The sequence below is a fragment of the Neolamprologus multifasciatus genome, chromosome 5, assembly GCF_963576455.1.
Source record: "Neolamprologus multifasciatus chromosome 5, fNeoMul1.2, whole genome shotgun sequence".
In the NCBI taxonomy this organism is placed as follows: domain Eukaryota; kingdom Metazoa; phylum Chordata; class Actinopteri; order Cichliformes; family Cichlidae; genus Neolamprologus; species Neolamprologus multifasciatus.
Genome location: NC_140443.1, coordinates 27,635,431 through 27,656,269, shown reverse-complemented (window position 1 = coordinate 27,656,269; position 20,839 = coordinate 27,635,431). Strand labels below are relative to the sequence as shown.

Genomic DNA, 20,839 nt, shown 5'->3' with positions numbered 1-20,839 from the left:
ATCTCATAAACATGGTATGTAACCTATAATAGATCTTATTGTAGTTGTACTGGATATTAGGTGGTTTTTTTTTATTTTTTTATTTTTTGACCACATGTTGCAGTACATGTGATAGGTCTCCACATCAACTGATACCACAGACTGCAGCACGTCAATGTCTAGACCTCCACCAGGAATGCATAGGCTTTCACGAGCCGTGCGAGGTGAGATTGCAAAGGAGCAAAGTTAGAGAGTTATGAAAAGCTTTAAAAAAAGAAGCAAACTAAAATACACATTGTGTACATTCTCTAAATTCATTATTCTGATTGCCTTCTTCTTCGTCCTCCTCTTTCTTGCTGCTGTAGGTCCTGTTCTAAGAATAAACAAGAAGCTTCATCTTGAACTCAGTTCTCAGCATTGATTCAGCAGTGGCCTTGTTTTCCTGTTTAATGGCTTCAATCTTTGCCCGATAACAGGTAGCCAGATGCATAAATGTGTAAGTTTTTATATTTGGGGGCATACAGAAGACAAAAATGTAAGTAAGAGAGAACAGGAGATTATTTTCAAATACTAGACTGGAAATTTAAAGCTTAAATGTACAATGCTCCAATATGTTTTAGAGTTCTTAAACCAGGTATTGATGTGATGCTGAATGATGTTTTTGTGAAAAATGTTGCAAAGCAAACTGAAGTACACTAATATTATGTCATTTAGCAATACCATGGAAATACACAAAAAAGGAGAAAAAAGATTCTTGGCTCTCATAAAAAATAAACCAATTATTTTGAGTCAAATGCAACTGAAATAGATAAATCCAAAGTTTTATTTCTCAAATTAATAACTGATCTCATCCTGAAATAATATAAATGCAGCATAAATTAAAGTTGGGATCTGAGTTTGTAATCGTAAACATCTACTGAAATAGATTGTCACCAAACCAGAAAAACCTGCAGGGTTTTGGAATCACATGTTTATTGTGCAGATATTGTGTCAGCTCCAGTAAGTCACACAAATGCACAAAATCCTGAAACCATGAACATAAACATGCGTTAGGAAATGTTGGTCTCTTGTTTTATGTATGGCAACTGCACTGAAGGACAAGATTCAGTTTTCAAGGTATTGAAAGTAACAAAAACTGCAGACTGATTACAGCTGTAAACACAATTTGTTCTTTTTGAGTAGAAGTAAAGGATAATGTCCAACACATGCTTGGTTTTCAGTTCACCTTTGCAAAGTAAAGGATTAAGAGAACCGTAGGCAGTGGAATAACCACTCTGAGGCATTTGAGGGTCAGGCCACTTGTCAGGATTTAAGGTATTGTTTTCTATCTAGCTTTTGCTGCATATTTTATTAACATTATGTAGTTCATGGTGATGTTTTAATGAGTAGAAAATATTTTTAAAAAGGGGGCTCAGAACAACTTTATCCTCCCCATAATTTCTGGCAACAGTTTCATTCATATGACCAAAAAACTTTAAGGATGGCACAAAGGTTAGAGGGTGGAAGGCAAATAATACCAAGCCTGTCATTGTGAATTGGTATCTGTTTCCATTTTTTGTACAGTGGTATAACTAATCTCATTTATTTGGGGGCTGTACCAGTTTGAAGATGAATCTGTTGTTGAGAAATGTTCTTTTAATACATTCTGATCATATTTCTGCAGAAAAAAATGTCACTTTCAAAAAATTCAGCCTTTTAGTATATGTCTCACTTTATTTTAGTTATTCATTTCCCCCGTTAATGTATACGCAAACTGTAACACACAATATAACAAAATAGCACATGGAGTGCATACTATTACCAGTGATCTTTCTAACACTCAAAACCTTTTTAATAAACAAAAAATATCCTTCTGCAACAGCAACATACATGCGTATGATCCTTTAAGATGGTATATTATATATATATATACATGTACACACACACTAAACAATTACAATCTATAATAAAGGCACTCAAAATGTATAGCAAAGCGAATGCTGGAGAAATATTTCTATGATTCTATGAAGTGACGTCCATCATTTTGTTTGTCAGGTTAGAAATCTGGTTTTAAGCTTTGCCCTTGTGCTGAGCTGAAGTTGAATGTGTTCATACTAAACTCAGTCAACAAAAGGCGGCCGTTTGAGAGGCGTTTAAGGCCGTTCTGAAGTTGTTCCCTTTGAATTTTTGTCCCAATGTCCTCTTGAAGTAGGGACTCTTTTCTCTCCTTATCCTGAAGCATCTGCAGCATCTCCCTCTGCAGCTGGTTGGCAAACTGCTGCAGCATCTGATAGCGGATCACCAGGGGGATCTGGTCAGCAAGACGCTGACCAGCAATCTGTGAGTGGAGAAGACAGAAATAAGGATGTAAAAAGCTTTTGTTTGTTACGGTCTGTAATATGTCAGAATTTGAACATGGTTGTTGTTTTGTATTAAATTATTAGCTGTGAACAAAATAATAGAACATTTCGATATTTTGTAACCATTGTGTTCACATCTAAGGAAAAACAGAAAAAAAGTCATACTAGACTAAGACTTAATAAAGTTGAGTAATATTCTTAAAACAAAATAAAACAAAGACTAAAACCACCCTCCCAGCAGATAATAGGGATGCGCTAAAAAGCTAAATCCTTCATGTGCCGCCATCACAAAAATATTGTTGGTGTCTCTAATACTGTCAGACCTGAATTTGGACCTGGCTTTGAGAAGACATTAAAACATTTATTCTGTATTAATAAATTATTAGGCGGAACAAACTAACATTGTTACTGTTACTGAGGCCAAACATCTCTAAGTAAGAGATTTGCTTCTGTACCGATGTCCATGGGCAGATAAACTGGATTTGTTTCTACTTTGTGGCCCATTTTTGTCCCATCAAGCTGAATTTGTTGGGGCAGTGAGCAAATTCAGGCTCTAACCCAAATTTCCTGTTTGTTGCTTTATGTGACTGTGTCATAAATAGAACAGGTGTTCATTTCATTTAACTGTATAAATTCTAAATTTCAGCTTTAGTTTTAGTTTTGTTCTTTTCTTTTTGTTGTTGCTTATCTGTAGTCACTGTTTCAAAGAGTCTACTTTTTCTCTTATATTGAAAACTTCAGTGGGATGTATTTTTTGACATGGCAAGAGTTTATGTACTATATCATGTTTTTAAATGCAAACATAAAAAACAGAGTTTCAGTAACATTTACTTTGTAATAGGATTTAAGGTGTTTCAGCATCTCTTTCAGGGTGGCCCCACTGCTATTGTTGTTCACCAGGGAATTTACAGCCTCCTCTTTTTCTTCCCTCTTCCTCTTTGCTAACATCTGGCTGTATGTTGTGTCCTGAGTGTAAACGATCAGCTCCATCTGAAACTGCATCCTCAGTATGGCCTCTGCTTCAGCTTCCCGTTTAGTTCTGATGTCTTCAATCTTCAGCTAAATCACACAGAAAATGTCAGTACATATTTATCAGTGTTTAGTAATAAATATACAGCAAGCAGCAAAGGAGATGTTACCATTGCTGTTCTGATGAGGTTAGGAAAGCCAACCAGGCTGCTCTGTGCCAACTCAAAGAGCTCCTTCTTCACAAGCTCTAAAAAGAGAAAATTATCGATATATAAAATTAGAAAATGAAAGAATACCTGCAAAGTAAGATGTTCTGTGATGACTTTCAATGATTGCGGTATCATAAAAAACATGCCTGACACATCTTTGAGTTTCTGGACAGCAGGCTCCTCCAGCTGTTTGATCTGTTCCTGGATCATGGCCTCAAACGTCTTGTAGTTTATAAACCCTGGGAGCTCTCTTCCACGGTACTTTCGTTCATATTGAGAAACCTCTCTCTGAATATTCCAGTTGACTATAATATGGTTGTAGTTGTGGTGGGAAAAAATAATAGTATTAATAATTTCATCTTTTAACAGTAGGTATATTAGAGGTAACTAATTAACAAGTTTTAAATGAACTTACAATTTGTTCCAGAGGTCTCTATGGCTTCCTTCCATACTGCAAACTGACCTCTCAGTATGGAAAAGATGCTGGACTTGTATCCACATTTTAATTCTTCACCTTTGGTGAGACTGATAGCATCCTGTGTGAATGCTGACACTCTCTAAGAAGGAATGGTTTCAAAGAACAGGACATGTTGTTTCCAGAAGCTCATATTCATTTTTCTTACACTTTTGTTTAGGAGGTGCAAAACCTGCAGCTGGCATTTTTTTGTCTCCTAAAAAACTGGTGAACTTACATCAATGAGGAAACCAAGTCTCTCAATTGCATCAGATGGGGGTCCATTGCTTAATTTGTCCAGGTTTGCCCGAGTTTGTTTAAGTTTCTTTTGTATCTGCTCATCAAGCCGTGGCAGAGATTTCTACAAATCACATGGACAAGTCACATCAAAGCTGGAGTGGGTTAAAGCTCTCCCCAGTGACCTACAAAGGTAAAACAGTAATAAGTACTCACCTGAATATGATGCACCAGTTCAAGAGTGAGTTTTTCTGCCAGTTTAGGAACAGTGGCCTGACCCTCATCAAAGAGAGTCCTACAGCACAAACAAAAGGTTAGAGTATAAGCAACACAGCCTAACACACCTCAAACACTTGTTTGCATAATTTCCAAAAAGAGCAAACTTACTGGAAATGGGTATGCTCTTCGAAGAAGGCTTCCTCATTTTTTAGTGCTTCAGAAAGTGAAACCTTCTCTGTGATCTCCTTCTGACCCCTGCATTTGACCACCATGTAGCCCTTCTTCAGCGGGATGACTTCATTATGGACAATTTTAACCACGTTCTCTTCTGTGCCTTTGTCCACCAGGTCAGGTTTAGTCAAGATACCTGACAGAGAGAGATAGTGTTGGATTCCCCACCTTATGAGAAAACCAGCTGGATAATGATGATGATAGTAATCATTAATGAGCTCCAGTCAGAGCTTGGTGCCAGCCATTAAATATTGCTCACATTGTAAATGGTAAATGGACTGATTCTTATATAGCGCTTTTCTATTCTCACGGAGTACTCAAAGCACTATATACAACCTGCAACAAACTTGTGACAAACTAATAAAAAGATTAAATAAGATTCAACAGTTTCCTCACCAGTGAAAACAGAACCAACATGATAAATGTATGCAGTAAGCATACATAGTAACTATATTTATTCAGTGGATAGAGAACAAATGACCTAAGAGAGACATTTGCTTATAAGCCAGGTGGCGCTTTTTAAAATCAGTTTTAGTTACCCAACGTCCTCTCTCCTTCAGGATCCACCTGCTGTGCCATCCTCAAAGCCTCTGTGGTTGCAATGTCCACGTTGCATGGAACAACCACCAAGCTGATGGTTTCTTGTTTTCTGATGTTATTCTGGATCAGATGTTTTATCTGAAAGTATTAGCTTGTAACTAACCAATATCAATCTACGAAATGGAGTGCCCAAATTAGGATTGTTCAAATCAAGTTGTGAATGAATGCAATACCCATAAAAGATCGCAGCCATACTTTTCATTTTTTCACAAGAGAAATATATCATACGATTATATTATTGAGCTGTGGTTTGGATAGTGTTCTGTGGGCTGTAGTGATAGCAATCATGCATATATTTATGATGGGGTCTTTCTTGCTTTTCTAAAAATCAAAAGTAAAACAGCAAACATGTAACAGGGATGAATTGAGCTGTGTTTTAATCTGACTTGATGCATTCTACCACCAGAGCTCCAAATGCTACCTGTTCACCAATGTCCTCTGATTGTCCACTGACAGCCACCCTGGTGATGCCAGGCAGGTCGATGAGTGTCAGATCTGGGACATCAGGGGAAGCAATCTCCAGACTGATGAGGTCATTGCTGATCCCATTCCCATTCCCCACCAGTTTATCTTGTGCTGAAAAGAGGATTTGGTTTGAGTCACACCTAAACAATAAGTTCAACTAGCCTATCTTCTGCCTCCATCAATAACAGTGAGATTTAAGAATACTTCACGCTGTACCTTCCCGAATCTTTTTCTCCACAAGTGAAGGCTTTTTTAGCTCTTCTTTATAGTCACGGTAGCTTATATTTCCATACCACGCCTCTCCTTTCTTCTTTCTTGTCATCTTCAGTTCTAGTGGACATCTTGTCACAATACCTGTGTTTTTTATGAGTGAATGGTGAGACAGAGAGGAAAACATTTGAGTGAATACCCAGAGTATTTGATAAGCTCATAAAAAAGCAGTCATTATACTATATTGCCAAACACATTTTCTTATGTGTCTGCAGGTACATATGAATATCTAATTCTTAATCCATCGGGTTAAACATGATGTTGGCCCACCCTTTGCTGCTTCAACTCCTCTGGGAAGGCTTTCCACAAGGTTTAAGATTGGATTTACGGGAATTTTTGACCATTCTTCCTGAAGAGAACACGTCTCCACTACTCTAGAGTCCAGTGGTTTATACCCATGCATCTGACTCTTTACATTATGCTTGATGATGTGAGGTTTGCATGTAGCTGCTCAGCCAGCTAAACCCATTCCATGAAACTTTCACTTTCTGTTCTTGAGCTAATCTGAAGGCGATGTTTGGAGGTCTGTAGAGATTGAATCTCAAGTAAACTTTTCTTTCTTTGTTATTATGGGGTGTTGTGTGCAGACTAAGGTGAATAAGAATGAACATAACAAAAATGTGGAACAAGTGAAGTGCTGTGAATACTTTGCAGATACACTGTAACTGGAAAATAAACAGAGGAAATTATTCAATAAACAAGATGAGAAAGAAAAGGAAACAAGGGAGGGCAAAGGAACCTAAATGAAACAAGACAGAGAGGGAAACAGTGAAGGTCCCAGAAACAGAAACTCAAATAGACCAAGACTCTAAGCAACAAGAATGAAAACAGAAACTAAGAAAACAGAAACAGAAACTGAAATTTATCCAGCCAGCCCCACATTTGTCTCGGCTTATCCAAATATATTCAAACGCACTTCTATAGAACCACGTCAGAGCCCATGCCAGGATAAGACCAGTGGTCAGGTAGTACTGTAAGGATTTGATTTGAACAAGTTGTTACAAGTTGAATTTGAACAGAGAAATAACGCCAATTAAACAAAGGTAAGGGATTTCAAATGTATATACACTACCGGTCAAAAGTTTTAGAACACCCCAATTTTTCCAGTTTTTATTGAAAATGATGCAGTTTAATGTCTCATTGCACCCTGAAATGAAAGCATTGTACAAATAAGCAACTTCAGTTAAAAAAAAAAGAAATAATGGAATCAATTTATAGACTAAAACGTATTCTAAACTTTTGACTCACCAAAGTAGCCACCTTTGGCAGATATAACAGCCAAACCAAAATCCTCTGATTCAGTTGTGGCTTTGGGTGAGCCAGACCTCTTCCTTTCAGCATTTGCCCCAGTTTCTGAGTGCCTTTTGATGGTGAAGGAAACTGTAGTCACTGACACCTTGACTTTCTTTGCAATTTCTCTGTGCATTTTTAACTGTTATGATGGCTTGTCTCTCTTCCATTATTAATTGCCTTTTTTGGAACAATAAACTACTCTCTGCAGTACAATACTGTTCAACTGATGCTCACGAGGGTATGTGTTACGACTGCTGTCGTAATGTTGTTTCTCATATGCAAATTTAAGTGTGCAGGTGTGACAGTTCCTGCGGATTGGCTAACTACCGGGAGACACCGTATTTGATGACACCGCCATGGACGGCCCATCATAACTGGCAGACTTTATGTTACCTGTCTAGTGATGTTTGTTTTACACAGGAGCATGTAGGGGTGGACTGCCTTTTTCTTTGATTACAGTTTTCTCATGTTTTTGTTAGTTGGGGAGGTAAGTTCCTGTCGTTTGGTTTAATTCTTTTGAGTAGGCAAGTTTGATATATCCTTGAGATAGGCTCCTTTTGTTTGTTGTTTTTTTGTTAGGTCCACCCCAAAGTTATAGTCCGCTCCTTTCCTTTGTTTTAAATCCACTCATTGTAAATAAATCACCATCAAACTGTACTAATTGTGTGATGTGCTGCTTGGGGTCAGACGGGGATGGACCACCCTTATGGTCTGGCCACCCCGAGACGGGCTATAACAGTATGGTACCACAGTGTGTTCCAACACTGCCCTTATGCAGACAGAGGGGATTGTAAGTAATCCAGAAAAGATGGAACACCTGTAGGAATTAGTAGCACCAGCTTTCAAGACTTGATCTACTTCCATTGCTGCAGAACATCTTTAAATTGTTAACCCATTTTGTGTTCCCTGAAAAAGGCCTTTTTGTATATGTGGCACTATGATAAAGATAAAGACATGAAAATAGCCACCCCCCATTTTATTTTATACTCAAAGACACTTTCTTTTGGTAAGGCCAATAAATATGTTGCACGGGAGATGAGTTGGCCCACCATTTCGGCAGAGTAACATATAATTCTAAAATGTACTTTTTTTTTTCATTTTTGGGTAACATTAACTTTTTTAACCTCTGGCCTTTCTAACGTTTGTGCCATTTCAAACGATTCATTGGACTTGAACGACTTGTATTACAAATAATAACTGGAAAAATTAGGGTGTTCTAAAACATTTGACCGGTAGTGTATATACAAGGGCGTAGATTTGGTTTTGGCATTGGTGGGGACGGATGATTCAGCCACCGAACCCTGCCCTGTTTCTTTTTTTCCTTTTTGTCTTTGCTTCTTGATAAAAAAAGGAGAAATATACTTGCCAACATATGCTATTCTACATGCTTTTAAACCATTTAAAATTATAATTCATAGTTTTATATGTGAATTATATAATGTTAAGTTACTATTAAACAAATGACTGACTAAGTATTTTATACTTTAGTTTACTTCAACCATATTCCATATAAATTAGATATCATACAAAAATAAAAATAGCTTCAAATACAGTCATGACAATAAAAGAATATGACTTTAAGGACTTAACAACATTACTTCAGTTATACTACACCAACATCTCTTATACATTAGCACTAAGGGAACACTGAATGACCTGGTGGTTTTTGTCCATAAAACTACTCATCTAAGATTACCACAAAGTAACAGATCTCTTAGCAAAATTATGCAACATTTTAGGCACTATTGTTCCGATCAAGTCAGTGAGCTGGGATGTTTTACTCTAAACATGAACTACTGTTACAGCAACAGACATGGACTACTGGTGCCCCACACAACAACTCAATGTCTACTATGTGAAGGAGCCAAACACATGCCTGCTCCTCTCGTTAACTGAGATAATTTGAGATTATTTGTTTTACATCTATACTGTCCAGTCTCTCCTGGTGGACATGGCAACACGTTATTCATGGTTACATACAATTTTAGACTGATGTGGGCCAAAGCCTAAAACGATGTGCTGGGAGTTTGCTGTTCTCCCCGGTTCAGATATTTGAAGTTTGCACAGCTACATTCTCGCCTGCAATTTTTTTAAAAAAAGTTTATTTTGCAACCCAGAAAGAGTAATAAGAGGGACACTGAAATTCGGGATTGTCCGAGAAAAAACGGGAGGGTTGGCATGTATTGCCTTGCACAGCCTGTAACGTTATTATGATGGACAGCAGATTTTATGAGTGAACTTGACTTTAAGTGACTTACAGGTTTCTTTGAAAAATACTTTCTTATATCCAGGTTCTTTTTGCTGCCATCCTCCTCTCCTCCTCGCAGCGCAGGATTGCCGCTGCTAAAACTAAACAGAGCTCCTTGAAAGGCACAGCCAGTCACATTGGCCATATTTGTCACATGACGTAGGATTCCAGCAGAGAACGTAATTTAACTCTTTCTGCACCGCTGGGTGAATGAGACGTTGACAGATCGGTTTTTTTTTTTTTAATTTCTATCGGTTTTGTTTTTCTTTACTCGAAGAGAACAAATTATTGGTGGGGACAATTCAATAATCGCTGGATATTGGTGGGGACATGTCCCTTCCGTCCATGCCAAATCTACGCCCTTGGTATATTATTTAAGTAAGGTATGAAAGGATTACTTATATACTGGACTCACGATTCTAATGAACAGTGAGTTTGCTCAGCTGGAAATAAGTGTCTTCTTACCAACTCCTCTCGGCAGTGCCACCCCGGACAGCGCCTCCAACACAGAGCTCTTCCCCGAGCTTTGGTCCCCTATCACGGCGATAGCAGGCAGCGCCAGGTCCTTCTCTACACCAAGAGAGCGGAGTTTATCAATGAGGTCAATGCAGGGACGGACCTTTTCCTCATACTGCTGGTTCAAAGAGTTCATGGTAGCTAATGTTTGTCTCCTGAAAAATGATTTTGTAGAAAAGGTAAAAATGACAGTGTGAACTGTAACCTGCTCTATCAAAATTGTTGGTTTAACCCGGAAAAGCCCGGAAAAGAGTTTGCTATAAGTTTCGTTTCTTCGCACCTGTTGTCGCATTGTTTATTCCAACATACGGAGAGGAGGCAGCTTCTTCTTAAAGTGATACTTTCTTTAACTCGCGGTTATTTGACTGTGCAGTGTGCACATAGAGTCCATCCATCCTCTTCCACTTATCCTTTTCAGGTTTTTGCATAAGGGGGTTTGGAGCCTATCCTAGCGGCATTACAATTCTTCACTTTAATTATTTTTTCCTAAATCAGCAATTAAGTGAGTTCGGTTAGGTTTCATTTCTTTCATTTCTCCTGTTACTTTACCCTACTTCTTGCAAGATCACGGGAGATAGCCTTAAGCTGGGCAAAACGCAAAGTTCCCGTTGCTAAACCAAAGTGATTTGGGTCATCCAGCATCCTGTCCACGGAAGAGGAAAAATACTTATTCTTAAGTCTTATCCTGAGCATGTTTTTCTCTCGATGTATGTATGCGTGTGTGTAAATCTATGAGAGAAGTACAGTGAAGCTCATGATTTCTAACTTCAGTAAATGCTTTGCTGATGAGTTTGATACCTTAATCAGTTTCAGAGGTATTTACTTTGGCACAATGTTCCGTTTCTGTATTATAGTCCTCCGTAGAGGGAAACAAGAAAGCCCATGCCCATGGTGTTGAAACTATGTAACTGATGTCAGCAGACATGATGCTCAGCTTGAGGGGTCAAAATGGGAAATCACAAAACAGTGAATGATGTCATATCCATCTTTTGTATTATTTATAACAGATCAATCATTGATCAATCATGAAATGATAATTGATAATTGACTGACAAAGGCTACTATTTAAAGTTAAATGGCTGTGGTGATTTTCAAATAAATACTTGAACTGCCTCAAATCAATACATCACTCATTGGTTGTACTTTCTAAAGCTGAAAAGGGACAACATCTTTGGTTTTTGCAGCAGCTGTGTGGGAAATGTGATTTGGGACATCAGGAAACTGCATATCACAGTGTCCACACGAAGCAGGACATAGTAATGTGCACGCATGATATGTACGTGTTTTGTTTTTTTGTTTGTTTTTTTTACACTTGATTTAAACACACAGTGGACATTTCATATCCATCCATCCTCTTCTGCTTATCATTATCAGGGTCGCCGGAGGGGGGGGGGGGGGGGGGGGGGTGACCAGCCTGATGCGGGGCAAACACCACTTCAGATTTGACAAAGACAAAACATTTCAGTGCAGAGATGTGCTTCTTAGTAGAGAAAAAAACAATACAGATAATTTCTTGCCCCTACTGTCATCACTTAAAGATGGCAAATAAACAAACCTAAAAAAACACAATTTTTTTAGGATCAGTATCTGGTACAACGTGAATACACACTCTCAGGAGTTTAGCTTAAACTAACATATAATAATAGCTGCTAAATTTTCCCGAACCACAGTTTTGCATCTATGCGGCACTGATATTTTCTTTAGAGCTTCTCATATAGTAGGCACATAAACAGTCTAATCAATGCAAAGTGATGGTTTCACAGAATCCAAAATCCAAGTTAACCTTCTTTGAAAGACCAAGGTCCTGATAATATTGTATTTTAAATTTGTGTAAAACCACAAGGGGGAGCTAAAGTGCACAAGTGTTTGAATAGTTAAAAAGTTTCCAGTATTTCAACAAGTGCATGAGAGATGAAAGCAGATACAATAATATAAATAGAATCTCAGTGATTTACTTAATTTTGTTTGGAGTTGGAACAGATAAACATTATATCTCAGCCAAAAGAAAGTAGAGCAATTTAGTATGAGCTGATCATTTTAAAAATTCTTCAAAAAAATAAATAAAGAAGTCAGATTGTTCAATTAAGTAATATTACAGATACAATTAAGACGGACTGGTAAATTACAACAAAAAAGACTCTTTATTTAAACTCATTTAGATAATGTGTAGTTTAAACAGTTTCAACAAAATGTGATTCAGTTTAAGTTCCTGCAAGGAAATAATCTAAGCATAAACCTATATATTATAACCTATATATAGCACCTATGAGCTCTTATAGGTCTATTATTAGGTCTATTTCCTGTTTAAGCAAAGAACAGATATGTAACATTTTGGACTGATGGCCTCAGATTTATTATCTTAATGAATGTGAATGAAAAGACTCCATTTTATAGTACATATAATACATCTTCCCATCACCACTAACTGCAAAGCCTCCACATCTAAACCTTGAAGCGACTCTGCAGAGCAGCCCTCTTGGTGCAAGTGTCAGAATCCTCCATCAGCAACAACTCCAACTTTTCCTTGTCCTGAAGCATCTGTAGTATCTCGCTCTGCAGTAGGATTGCTGGATGACTCTTGCAGCATAAATCACCAGTGGGGTTCCATCAGCCATCAACTTGGCCACCAGCAATCTGAGGGAGGAAGCAGAAAAAAACAGTTGTTAATCATTTAAAAAAATACACTCTTTGTAAATGTACACTCACTGATTTTATTCATATTATTTTTTCACTAAATTTAAACATAGCAGTCATAACAGAGACATCAAGACACTCCCAAGCCAGCCCAAAGACATAATCTCTCCAGTGTGTACTTGTGTGTCCCCTCATGCCCAAAGCACCTCATCTATGTGGTGTCCAGAACGGACCCAAATATGCTTGAACCAATTCAACAGGCTATTTTAATGTGTAGGAGTTGCAACTCTGCTCTGAGTCCCTTCCAAATGACGAGGCTCCTCACCCTATTACTATAAGACGTAAATCAGTGACAGATATTGATCGATAGCCTTGTTCAGCTTTCTTTTCACCACAGCAGACTGGTCAGAGGTGGCAAAAGAACACATCTGACCAGGTGTTCAGTATATATACAAGTGTTAAAAATACTTGAGCAAAAGTTGAAGTACTGCACTGTTAGACTTTTCATCGCCACTTTACGGTAACATACTGGCGTCACTGTTGCCAGCGTCAAACCGTGACGCCGTGTTACGGTAGCTTACTGTTCTGCAGGATGATACCGTTTTTTGCTGGTGTGGTATAATACTCTTGGACAAATTATGGTAACGCACCGTAGCCTTTTTTACGGTATCTCACTGGCGACAGTGATGCCAGTGAGATACCGTTATGTCGTTATGTCGTAAATTACGTCAAAGTAACATCATACTGTGATTAAGAAATTGGTATACTACCGTTTATTCACGGTATGTCACTGTAAGCCCGCTGCAAGGTAATAAACTGCAATATATTAACCAGTAACTTACCGTTATCACGCATCATCAGTACCAAAAATATTCATCTCTGGCTGCTAGAGGACACCGTGTCCCAACAGGCGGTCATTTACTGTTTAACAGGTCGTAATTTACCGTAATTTCAGTTAACAGTAACATACTGTAAGAGACTGGAGGATTCCAAAAAAGATAGATAGATAGATAGATAGATAGATAGATAGATAGATAGATAGATAGATAGATAGATAGATAGATAGATAGATAGATAGATAGATAGATAGATAGATAGATAGATAGATAGATAGATAGATAGATAGATAGATAGATAGATAGATAGATAGATAGATAGATAGATAGATAGATAGATAGATAGATAGATAGATAGATAGATACAAAATATAATTCATGTGCTTTACACCACTTTATTTCAATTCTGATTTTTCCCTGCTGAAATACACATTTCCAACTGAAAACTGAAAACATATTTTCATTGAGGAAGCATTTGTTTTTACTAAACCATGTAATACATTATTTTCTCAGATGGTTGTACAAACAATAACGATATTATGTCATATCCATATCATGGCAGATAACATATGCTCAAGTGTTGGGTTTTCTTAGTTATATTTTGTAGGGTCTTAAACCTACAATGTGAAGTGCCTTGGCATTCATTTTGTTGGCACCATACAAACAAACTGAATTGTAATGAATATAATATCAAGCCCCACACTTCTGCCTTTATATACACTTTGTTCAAAATACTGTCTCACACCACCAAATCAATGCACAAAACAGGGTCCAAAACGACATGTATGAGCGTGTGTGGTGTGAAGGAACTTGACTGGCCTGCACTGAACCCTGATCTTGCTTTGTGGACTGAGTTCATTGATTTGTAGGGTGAGCCAATACATGTGACAATTAAAGTGTAAGTAGCTGAAATAATTTTTAACAAACGGGTAAAAGAAGAAAAACAAAACAAAACTGTTGCACTCAAAAAACCTATTGGACAGAGACAGCGTCTTGCAAGATGGCAAGAGAGCTTGTCTTCATTGTTGTTCATCTTGTGTAAATGTCCAGAAAGCATGGGCCATGGATCATCTGTGGAGACACAGGTAACAACACATTGGTCACTTAAATTATACAAGGAATTCACTAAAAATGGCAAAAACAGTTACCTAATTTGAAGTTCTCCACTCAAATTCAGTAAGCCGCTCGGGGAAAGTTGTGACATGAGGGTTAATGTGAACAACCTTTCGCTTCACAGTGGTCCCAGTCTTTCTGCTTGTCCCAACCTTGGAGGTACATTTTGTTCCCTCTTCAGGGTGTATCCTTACAAAAAACCTTGCACACACTGACTCCTGGTATTCCAGGTTCAATACATAGAATGAACCAAAGAAGACTGACATTGCATCAGCAAAGATGTTCTCTTTGTCCAGCTCAACAATTACACGCCCCTCTGCACTCACCATCCAGCAGGTGGTGGTCATTGAACTTTGTCCTTAAATGTATAGGGGCAACATTGTCATTGTCATTGTCATTATGCAACATAAAATAATTTCAATACTTCACTTCTTCACATTGTCTAGATAGTCATAAAGCAAATAGCTATGTACAGTTAATTATTAATGGCCTTATGTACATAAGTCTGTTTTAACGTATTATAATTGTACATAATTGGGAATTATTCTGCACATTAAACACACCTAACAAAGAGTCAGCCCAATTAAATTACTGGAGATGAATCAACCGTATGGTTATTTTGGAGTTTATAGTTTGTGCTGCTGTTAAACTTTACAGTATTGACTTCAGTATTTCTGCTGTTGGTGTAGCTAGACTACTATGTTGATCAGTAATATGTAATGTGAAATTTGATATTGTTACTTTGCTGGATTCACTGAGACACATGTCCAACAACCTTGGTTTATAAAGGAAATTACAGAAATTTGAGCTAACAAAACAGAGACTGGATACCTGTGTCCACGAAAAGCTCCTGTGCCAAACAGGAATTTTAATATGGTCTAATCAGCTCTATTTTATAAATGACTTCTTACCAAGCATAATCAGCCTTAGGGTGCTTGGCAGGCTTTTAACATGCAAACTGAACAATATAAATTTGCGTGCACTGAAGCCACAAAATTTAGGAATACACATAGTTGCAAAAAGTTCAGTGACCAATTACCTTTCCTAAATGACATATGCAATGCAAAAAATAAGAGTATTGTCAATAGGGACCAATTCCCAGTTTTTACATGATCAAAATTATTCACAAAAGGCTTCAATAAACAGAAAATGTGTGCCGACAAGAGAACAGTGCACAATAATGAAAAGATATTTGAGCTCGACGCTTTAATGGGTTTAACATGACTTAGTCAGCACTCCGCACCGTACAGGTAGTACAAGCACACCTGAAAACACTGACCAGCTAACAGCTTTAAGCATTTGGGCGCAACCTCGGTAGTTCACCGATTCACCTGTTGCAAACGTCTAAGTTTCTATCAAGTCTCATAAATCCATCGGCAACTATTACCTAACTAGTCTTTTGAGTCTCCACATTCATAGATATTGACATTTTGTCTTAGCATTTGAATAAAAATATCCTGGTATGGTAGTTTAAAAGTCAAAACAAACGGTAATAAGAACGCATTTCGGACTTCTCTCGAATAAGTGAAAAAAAACAAAACACTTACCTTCAGACTGATTAGCTGGTTCCGATCCAACTTTAATGTGTCCCATGTCAGTCCGTTTTAGGGAAAAAGTGTTAAGTGGTTTCATTTAATTTTAAGATACTCCTGCATGGATGAGCAATTTGGAGTCTAGCAGAGTTATCACGAATGATCTTCAGATATAATCCAATCAACCTTGCATTTAACCCGATTGAACATCCAGTTACCTCTGACTACTTCTAAGTTGCACATGTTAACGGTCTCATCATCACTCTGTGCTGCAGCGAACTGGATCTGTGGCACAGAATAGTTGATGGTCATGTTGTTCTCCTGCTTTGCAGCTTTGTTTGAGTCTGAATTGCGGCTTAAACGTGCAAAACTAAGAGCTAAACTTAAACTAAAGCAGATCAATATTTTCTTCTTGTTGTTATTTAATGGTGGTTGGCAACCAGCGAAAGGAGCATTAACCACTCGAGCAATATTTTCTATCCCCATTGTTGTTTAGAAAGTGAATACCCGACGTGTGCGTCATACGTCACGTTGTACGTCAGGTGAAGGTGTGGTGTCGGCTGTCGCACCTGTCGCATTAAAAAGCTTTAAAAACGTAACAATCGCTTTAAAAAAACAACCCAACGCGCTAAACTGTGATAATGTGTGACATTATCACGTATATCAGGACATCTCTTCTGAACCAAGACGAAGTGGTGCTACAAAGGAATTATTTCTTTAGGAGAGTGCATTTAATAGCAGTCTGGCCTGCAACAAAATGCACCGCTAAAAATACAATTTCTGCTTGTCCCAGAATTTATTAATTTTGAGAGTGAAGTTGTAGTACTGATGCTGGTTAGTGGTGTAGGTTTCATGGATGTGACACCTTAACTTGTGTAAAATAGCAGAGCATATTATTAGGTTAGTTCACTGTGGTTAGGCAGAGGTGTCTTAAAAAGTACCACCTTATACAAACCAAATGAAGGTCCAGTATAAGAAAGAATAAGAAGAGAAAAAAAGGAACACCCTGCTAAATGAAGTCATTTTTAAACATTACTCTAAATGTAGCCATTAGTTTTTGTTGCTGGCCATACAAAAAATAAGCATACTTCAATTATATTTCCTAAGTATACCTTACCTATGTATACTAATAATGTTTCTTGTGACTATATTGGCCCCCGTTTTAGTACATAACAGTATTCTTGAAATTAATTTTTAGATGTACTTTTTGTTCACCATAATTGTACTAGCATAATGTCATAATGTCTACAAGAGTATAATTAAAATATACTCGACTTTATCACAATACTAACCTTACAAGTATACTATTAATTAATAGTATTAATAATGTTTCACATTATTTGAATAAACAAATACATTTATTAATATATGAGGTTCCATTCAGTTCAAGGAATTAAATTTTAGTGTGGCTGCAACTTACTCCTTAAGTTAAAAATTATGCTGTATATTGTAGTTTATATGTTATACTACTTTCACAGTGAATGTATTTTACAGTAATACACTCTGAATGAGAATTTAAGTAATTACTCTTAGATCTACAGTAGAAAACAACAGAAATCCGGATGGTGTAATAGTATAATCTCAGTAACATCACCAATTGTTACATTTGCTGTACTTTACAGCTGTTTCCATGAGTACGGTGAGTTACCGTAAAAATAATGTAATCTCATGGAATTTTCCCACAATTACATGCAAATTACAGTAGTAAACTGCTAACATCCTTTAGAGTTTTAAATTTTCATTCTAATATAGGTATTCAGCTTGAATTAGGTAAGCAGAACATGAGCAAAGAAAAAGAAGGATTAAAAAGAGAAAGAAAAAAAGCTCTGTTTTCTTTTGCCTACATTGTAGAAGGTTGACTTTTCCTCTAAACAGGAAAATGAGTCCAGAAACGGTTAAAATTGGATTGAGCATGTGTGGGAACCCTAAAACTGTCTGTAATGGCTGAGTGTAGGGAAAAGAATCACAACTCACAAAAACTTTCTATTGAGAACTCCAGTAGATTTTTGACAGGCTGTGATCAGCTGATCTGGGCTACTGCTGCTCTGTGTAGATGTACACAGCTGAATTAAAAAATAAAAAAAACGTTTGCTCCGAGGCTGCACTGGCGTTAAGTTTGGACTTTTGTTTCCAGCTGTTCTCCGCATCACTTCACCTACGGGACAGGACAATCGTTTCACCGACCCAGCGGCTGCAATAGACTTTATCAAAAAAGACTTACTACGGCCGTGAGAGGTACAGCCGAGTGAGAAGAGATAAATTGGACTTCATATGTGCGATTGTTTGAACTCAAGGGACATAATTTTATGTCGGTGTTGGGGAGAAGTCAAGTAATTAATTGGGCCATACTCAAAAAAGGCCGGAAGGTATAATGATTTTGATTTAATTTATTATGAATACTCTGCCTTCCTCCTTTGTTCCGATTTTTCGATATGTTCGAGATATTGCTGTTATTCTGGGGCATTTGATTAGAATAAACACGGGGAAAGTGGAAAATATACGTTTTGGAGTTTTGTTTAGTTATTAAATGTTATATATTTGCCCAGGTGAGGGGCTGTTTGAGGGTTAACAGTATGTTTAGTCACTGTGCTATCCTAGCCTGGAGGGTTGCGATTTCAGGGATAATAGTAGATCAGCATGGGGTTTTGAGGCTCGTTTTATTTATTTATTCCCCCCCCCTTTTTTTTCTTTCTTCTCTTTCTCCCCCCCCCCAAAAAAGGGGGGGGGGGGGTTCCAGAGGTTGGGACATATTTTTTCTGCACCTGCATTTTGGTACCTGAATGGCAAGCTCGCAAAGTCATCTGCCGCTTCGTTTTATAAGCTGGAATGTTAAAGGTATAAATAATCTGGTTAAACGCACAAGGGTTTTTACTCATTTAAAATCATTGAGATCCGACGTTGTATATCTGCAGGAAACACACCTCCGATCAAGTGAACAAATTAAACTAAAAAAAACATGGATAAGCCAAATATTTAGCTCAAAATTTGAGGATAGATCACGGGGTGTGGCTATTCTAATTAGGAAGGGGATTCCATTTATTCCACTATCAACTGTGGCGGATACCAGAGGGAGATATATTATTATACAGGGTAGGTTGTATGGGAAACAAGTAATTTTTGCAAATGTATATTGACCAAACTGGGACGACCCAAATTTTTATTGTACCTTTTTAAAGCACCTGCCAGATTTAACAGAGTCCCATTTGATTCTGGGTGGTGACTTTAACTGCGTGCTTAATCCTCAACTTGACAGATCTAATCCTAAACCTGATAGCAAAATTTCAAAAGCGGGTAATGTTCTAAAATCCTTTATGCAATCTTATGCTTTTTTTGACCCCTGGAGGAACAAAAATCCAACATCTAAACAATTCTCTTTTTTTTCACCAGTGCACCGGTCATACTCACGGATAGATTTTTTTGTTGTAGATAATAGAACTCTTCCCAAGGTTTTAGATTGCCAATACAATTCTATTGTTATTTCAGACCATAGTCCAGTACAATTAGATGTAAATTTTTATGAACGCTCAAGTCAAAAAATGGCCTGGCGACTTGATCCTTTACTCCTAACTAAAGACTCATTTAAAAAAATGGTCTCTGAGCAAATACAGTTTTTCTTAGAGACAAATCAAACCCAAGGGATGACCGTTGTATGGGAGGCATTAAAGGCCTATCTTAGAGGCCAGATAATTTCATATGTTTCATTTCAAAAAAAGCAAAACTTACAACAAATGAACAACCTAGCCAACAGTATAAAAGAGATTGATGGCTTATATGCAGAAAATCCAACACCAGACCTCTATAAGAGAAAATCATTACTAAATTCAGAATATAAAATTCTGTCCATTCAGCAAACAGAACGTTTATTTTTCAAATCAAGGCAAAAGTTCTATGAACATGGGGAAAGAGCTTTAAAACTTTTGGCACATCAAATTAAGCAATCCATATCAGCTAACATGATTTCTGAAATCTGTAAAACCTCTGGAGAAAAGACGTCCGATCCGAAAACCATTAATGACCAGTTTAAAATGTTCTATTCCAATCTTTATACTTCAGATCCGGTTGATGAAAAAAAGGTTGCTGAAATGCTTGATAGATTACCAATTCCACAAATATCTGTAAATGACAGAACAGAAATTGATAGAGAGATAACCATTAGTGAAATTGTCGAAGTAATTAAATCAATGCAAAGTAACAAGGCACCGGGACCTGATGGTTTTCCTATTGAACTATATAAAATGTTTATAGACAAACTAGCACCAATACTCAAAGATGTATACCAGGAAATATTCTTTCAAGAGAAATTACCAGATACTATGAAACAAGCCAGAATTTCTGTGCTGTACAAAAAGGGTAAGGATCCCTCACAATGCAGCTCCTACAGACCGGTGAGCCTCTTAAATTGCGATTACAAAATTCTCACAAAAATCTTAGCTAATAGAATTGATCTTATACTGCCAAAAATTATTAATCCTGATCAAACCGACTTTATACCAGGGCGACAGTCATTTTATAATATGCGCCGCCTATTTAATATTTTATATGCATCAGAACCAAAAGAAAAATCAGAAATAATAATTTTTCTTGATGCAGAAAAGGCCTTCGACCGTATAGAATGGCCATATCTTCATGCGGTCCTAAATAAATTTGAATTTGGCCCATTGTTTCGAAAATGGATTAAAATACTGTATTCCTCTC

General features: G+C 37.3%; 1 protein-coding gene and 1 long non-coding RNA gene across 2 annotated transcripts; both read right to left on the bottom strand.

Moving 5' to 3' along the window:
* Window positions 1-862: 862 nt before the first annotated feature.
* On the bottom strand, window positions 863-10,329 carry LOC146518936 (interferon-induced GTP-binding protein Mx-like). Its single transcript, XM_085159397.1, has 12 exons — window positions 9,979-10,329; window positions 5,919-6,056; window positions 5,659-5,813; window positions 5,177-5,315; window positions 4,575-4,773; window positions 4,404-4,482; window positions 4,189-4,311; window positions 3,912-4,053; window positions 3,643-3,801; window positions 3,458-3,534; window positions 3,150-3,377; window positions 863-2,296 (listed from the first exon to the last, which is right to left on the bottom strand). Exons 1-12 carry the CDS (start codon window positions 10,319-10,321, stop codon window positions 2,015-2,017), a joined length of 2,064 nt encoding a protein of 687 aa, XP_085015523.1. The 5' UTR covers window positions 10,322-10,329; the 3' UTR covers window positions 863-2,014.
* Window positions 10,330-12,135: 1,806 nt separating this feature from the next.
* LOC146518935 (uncharacterized) lies at window positions 12,136-14,997 on the bottom strand. The gene is made up of 3 exons (XR_014874081.1): window positions 14,648-14,997; window positions 13,506-14,570; window positions 12,136-12,663 (listed from the first exon to the last, which is right to left on the bottom strand). It is a non-coding gene; the product is annotated as an uncharacterized LOC146518935 (long non-coding RNA).
* Between the last annotated feature and the right edge of the window lie 5,842 nt (window positions 14,998-20,839).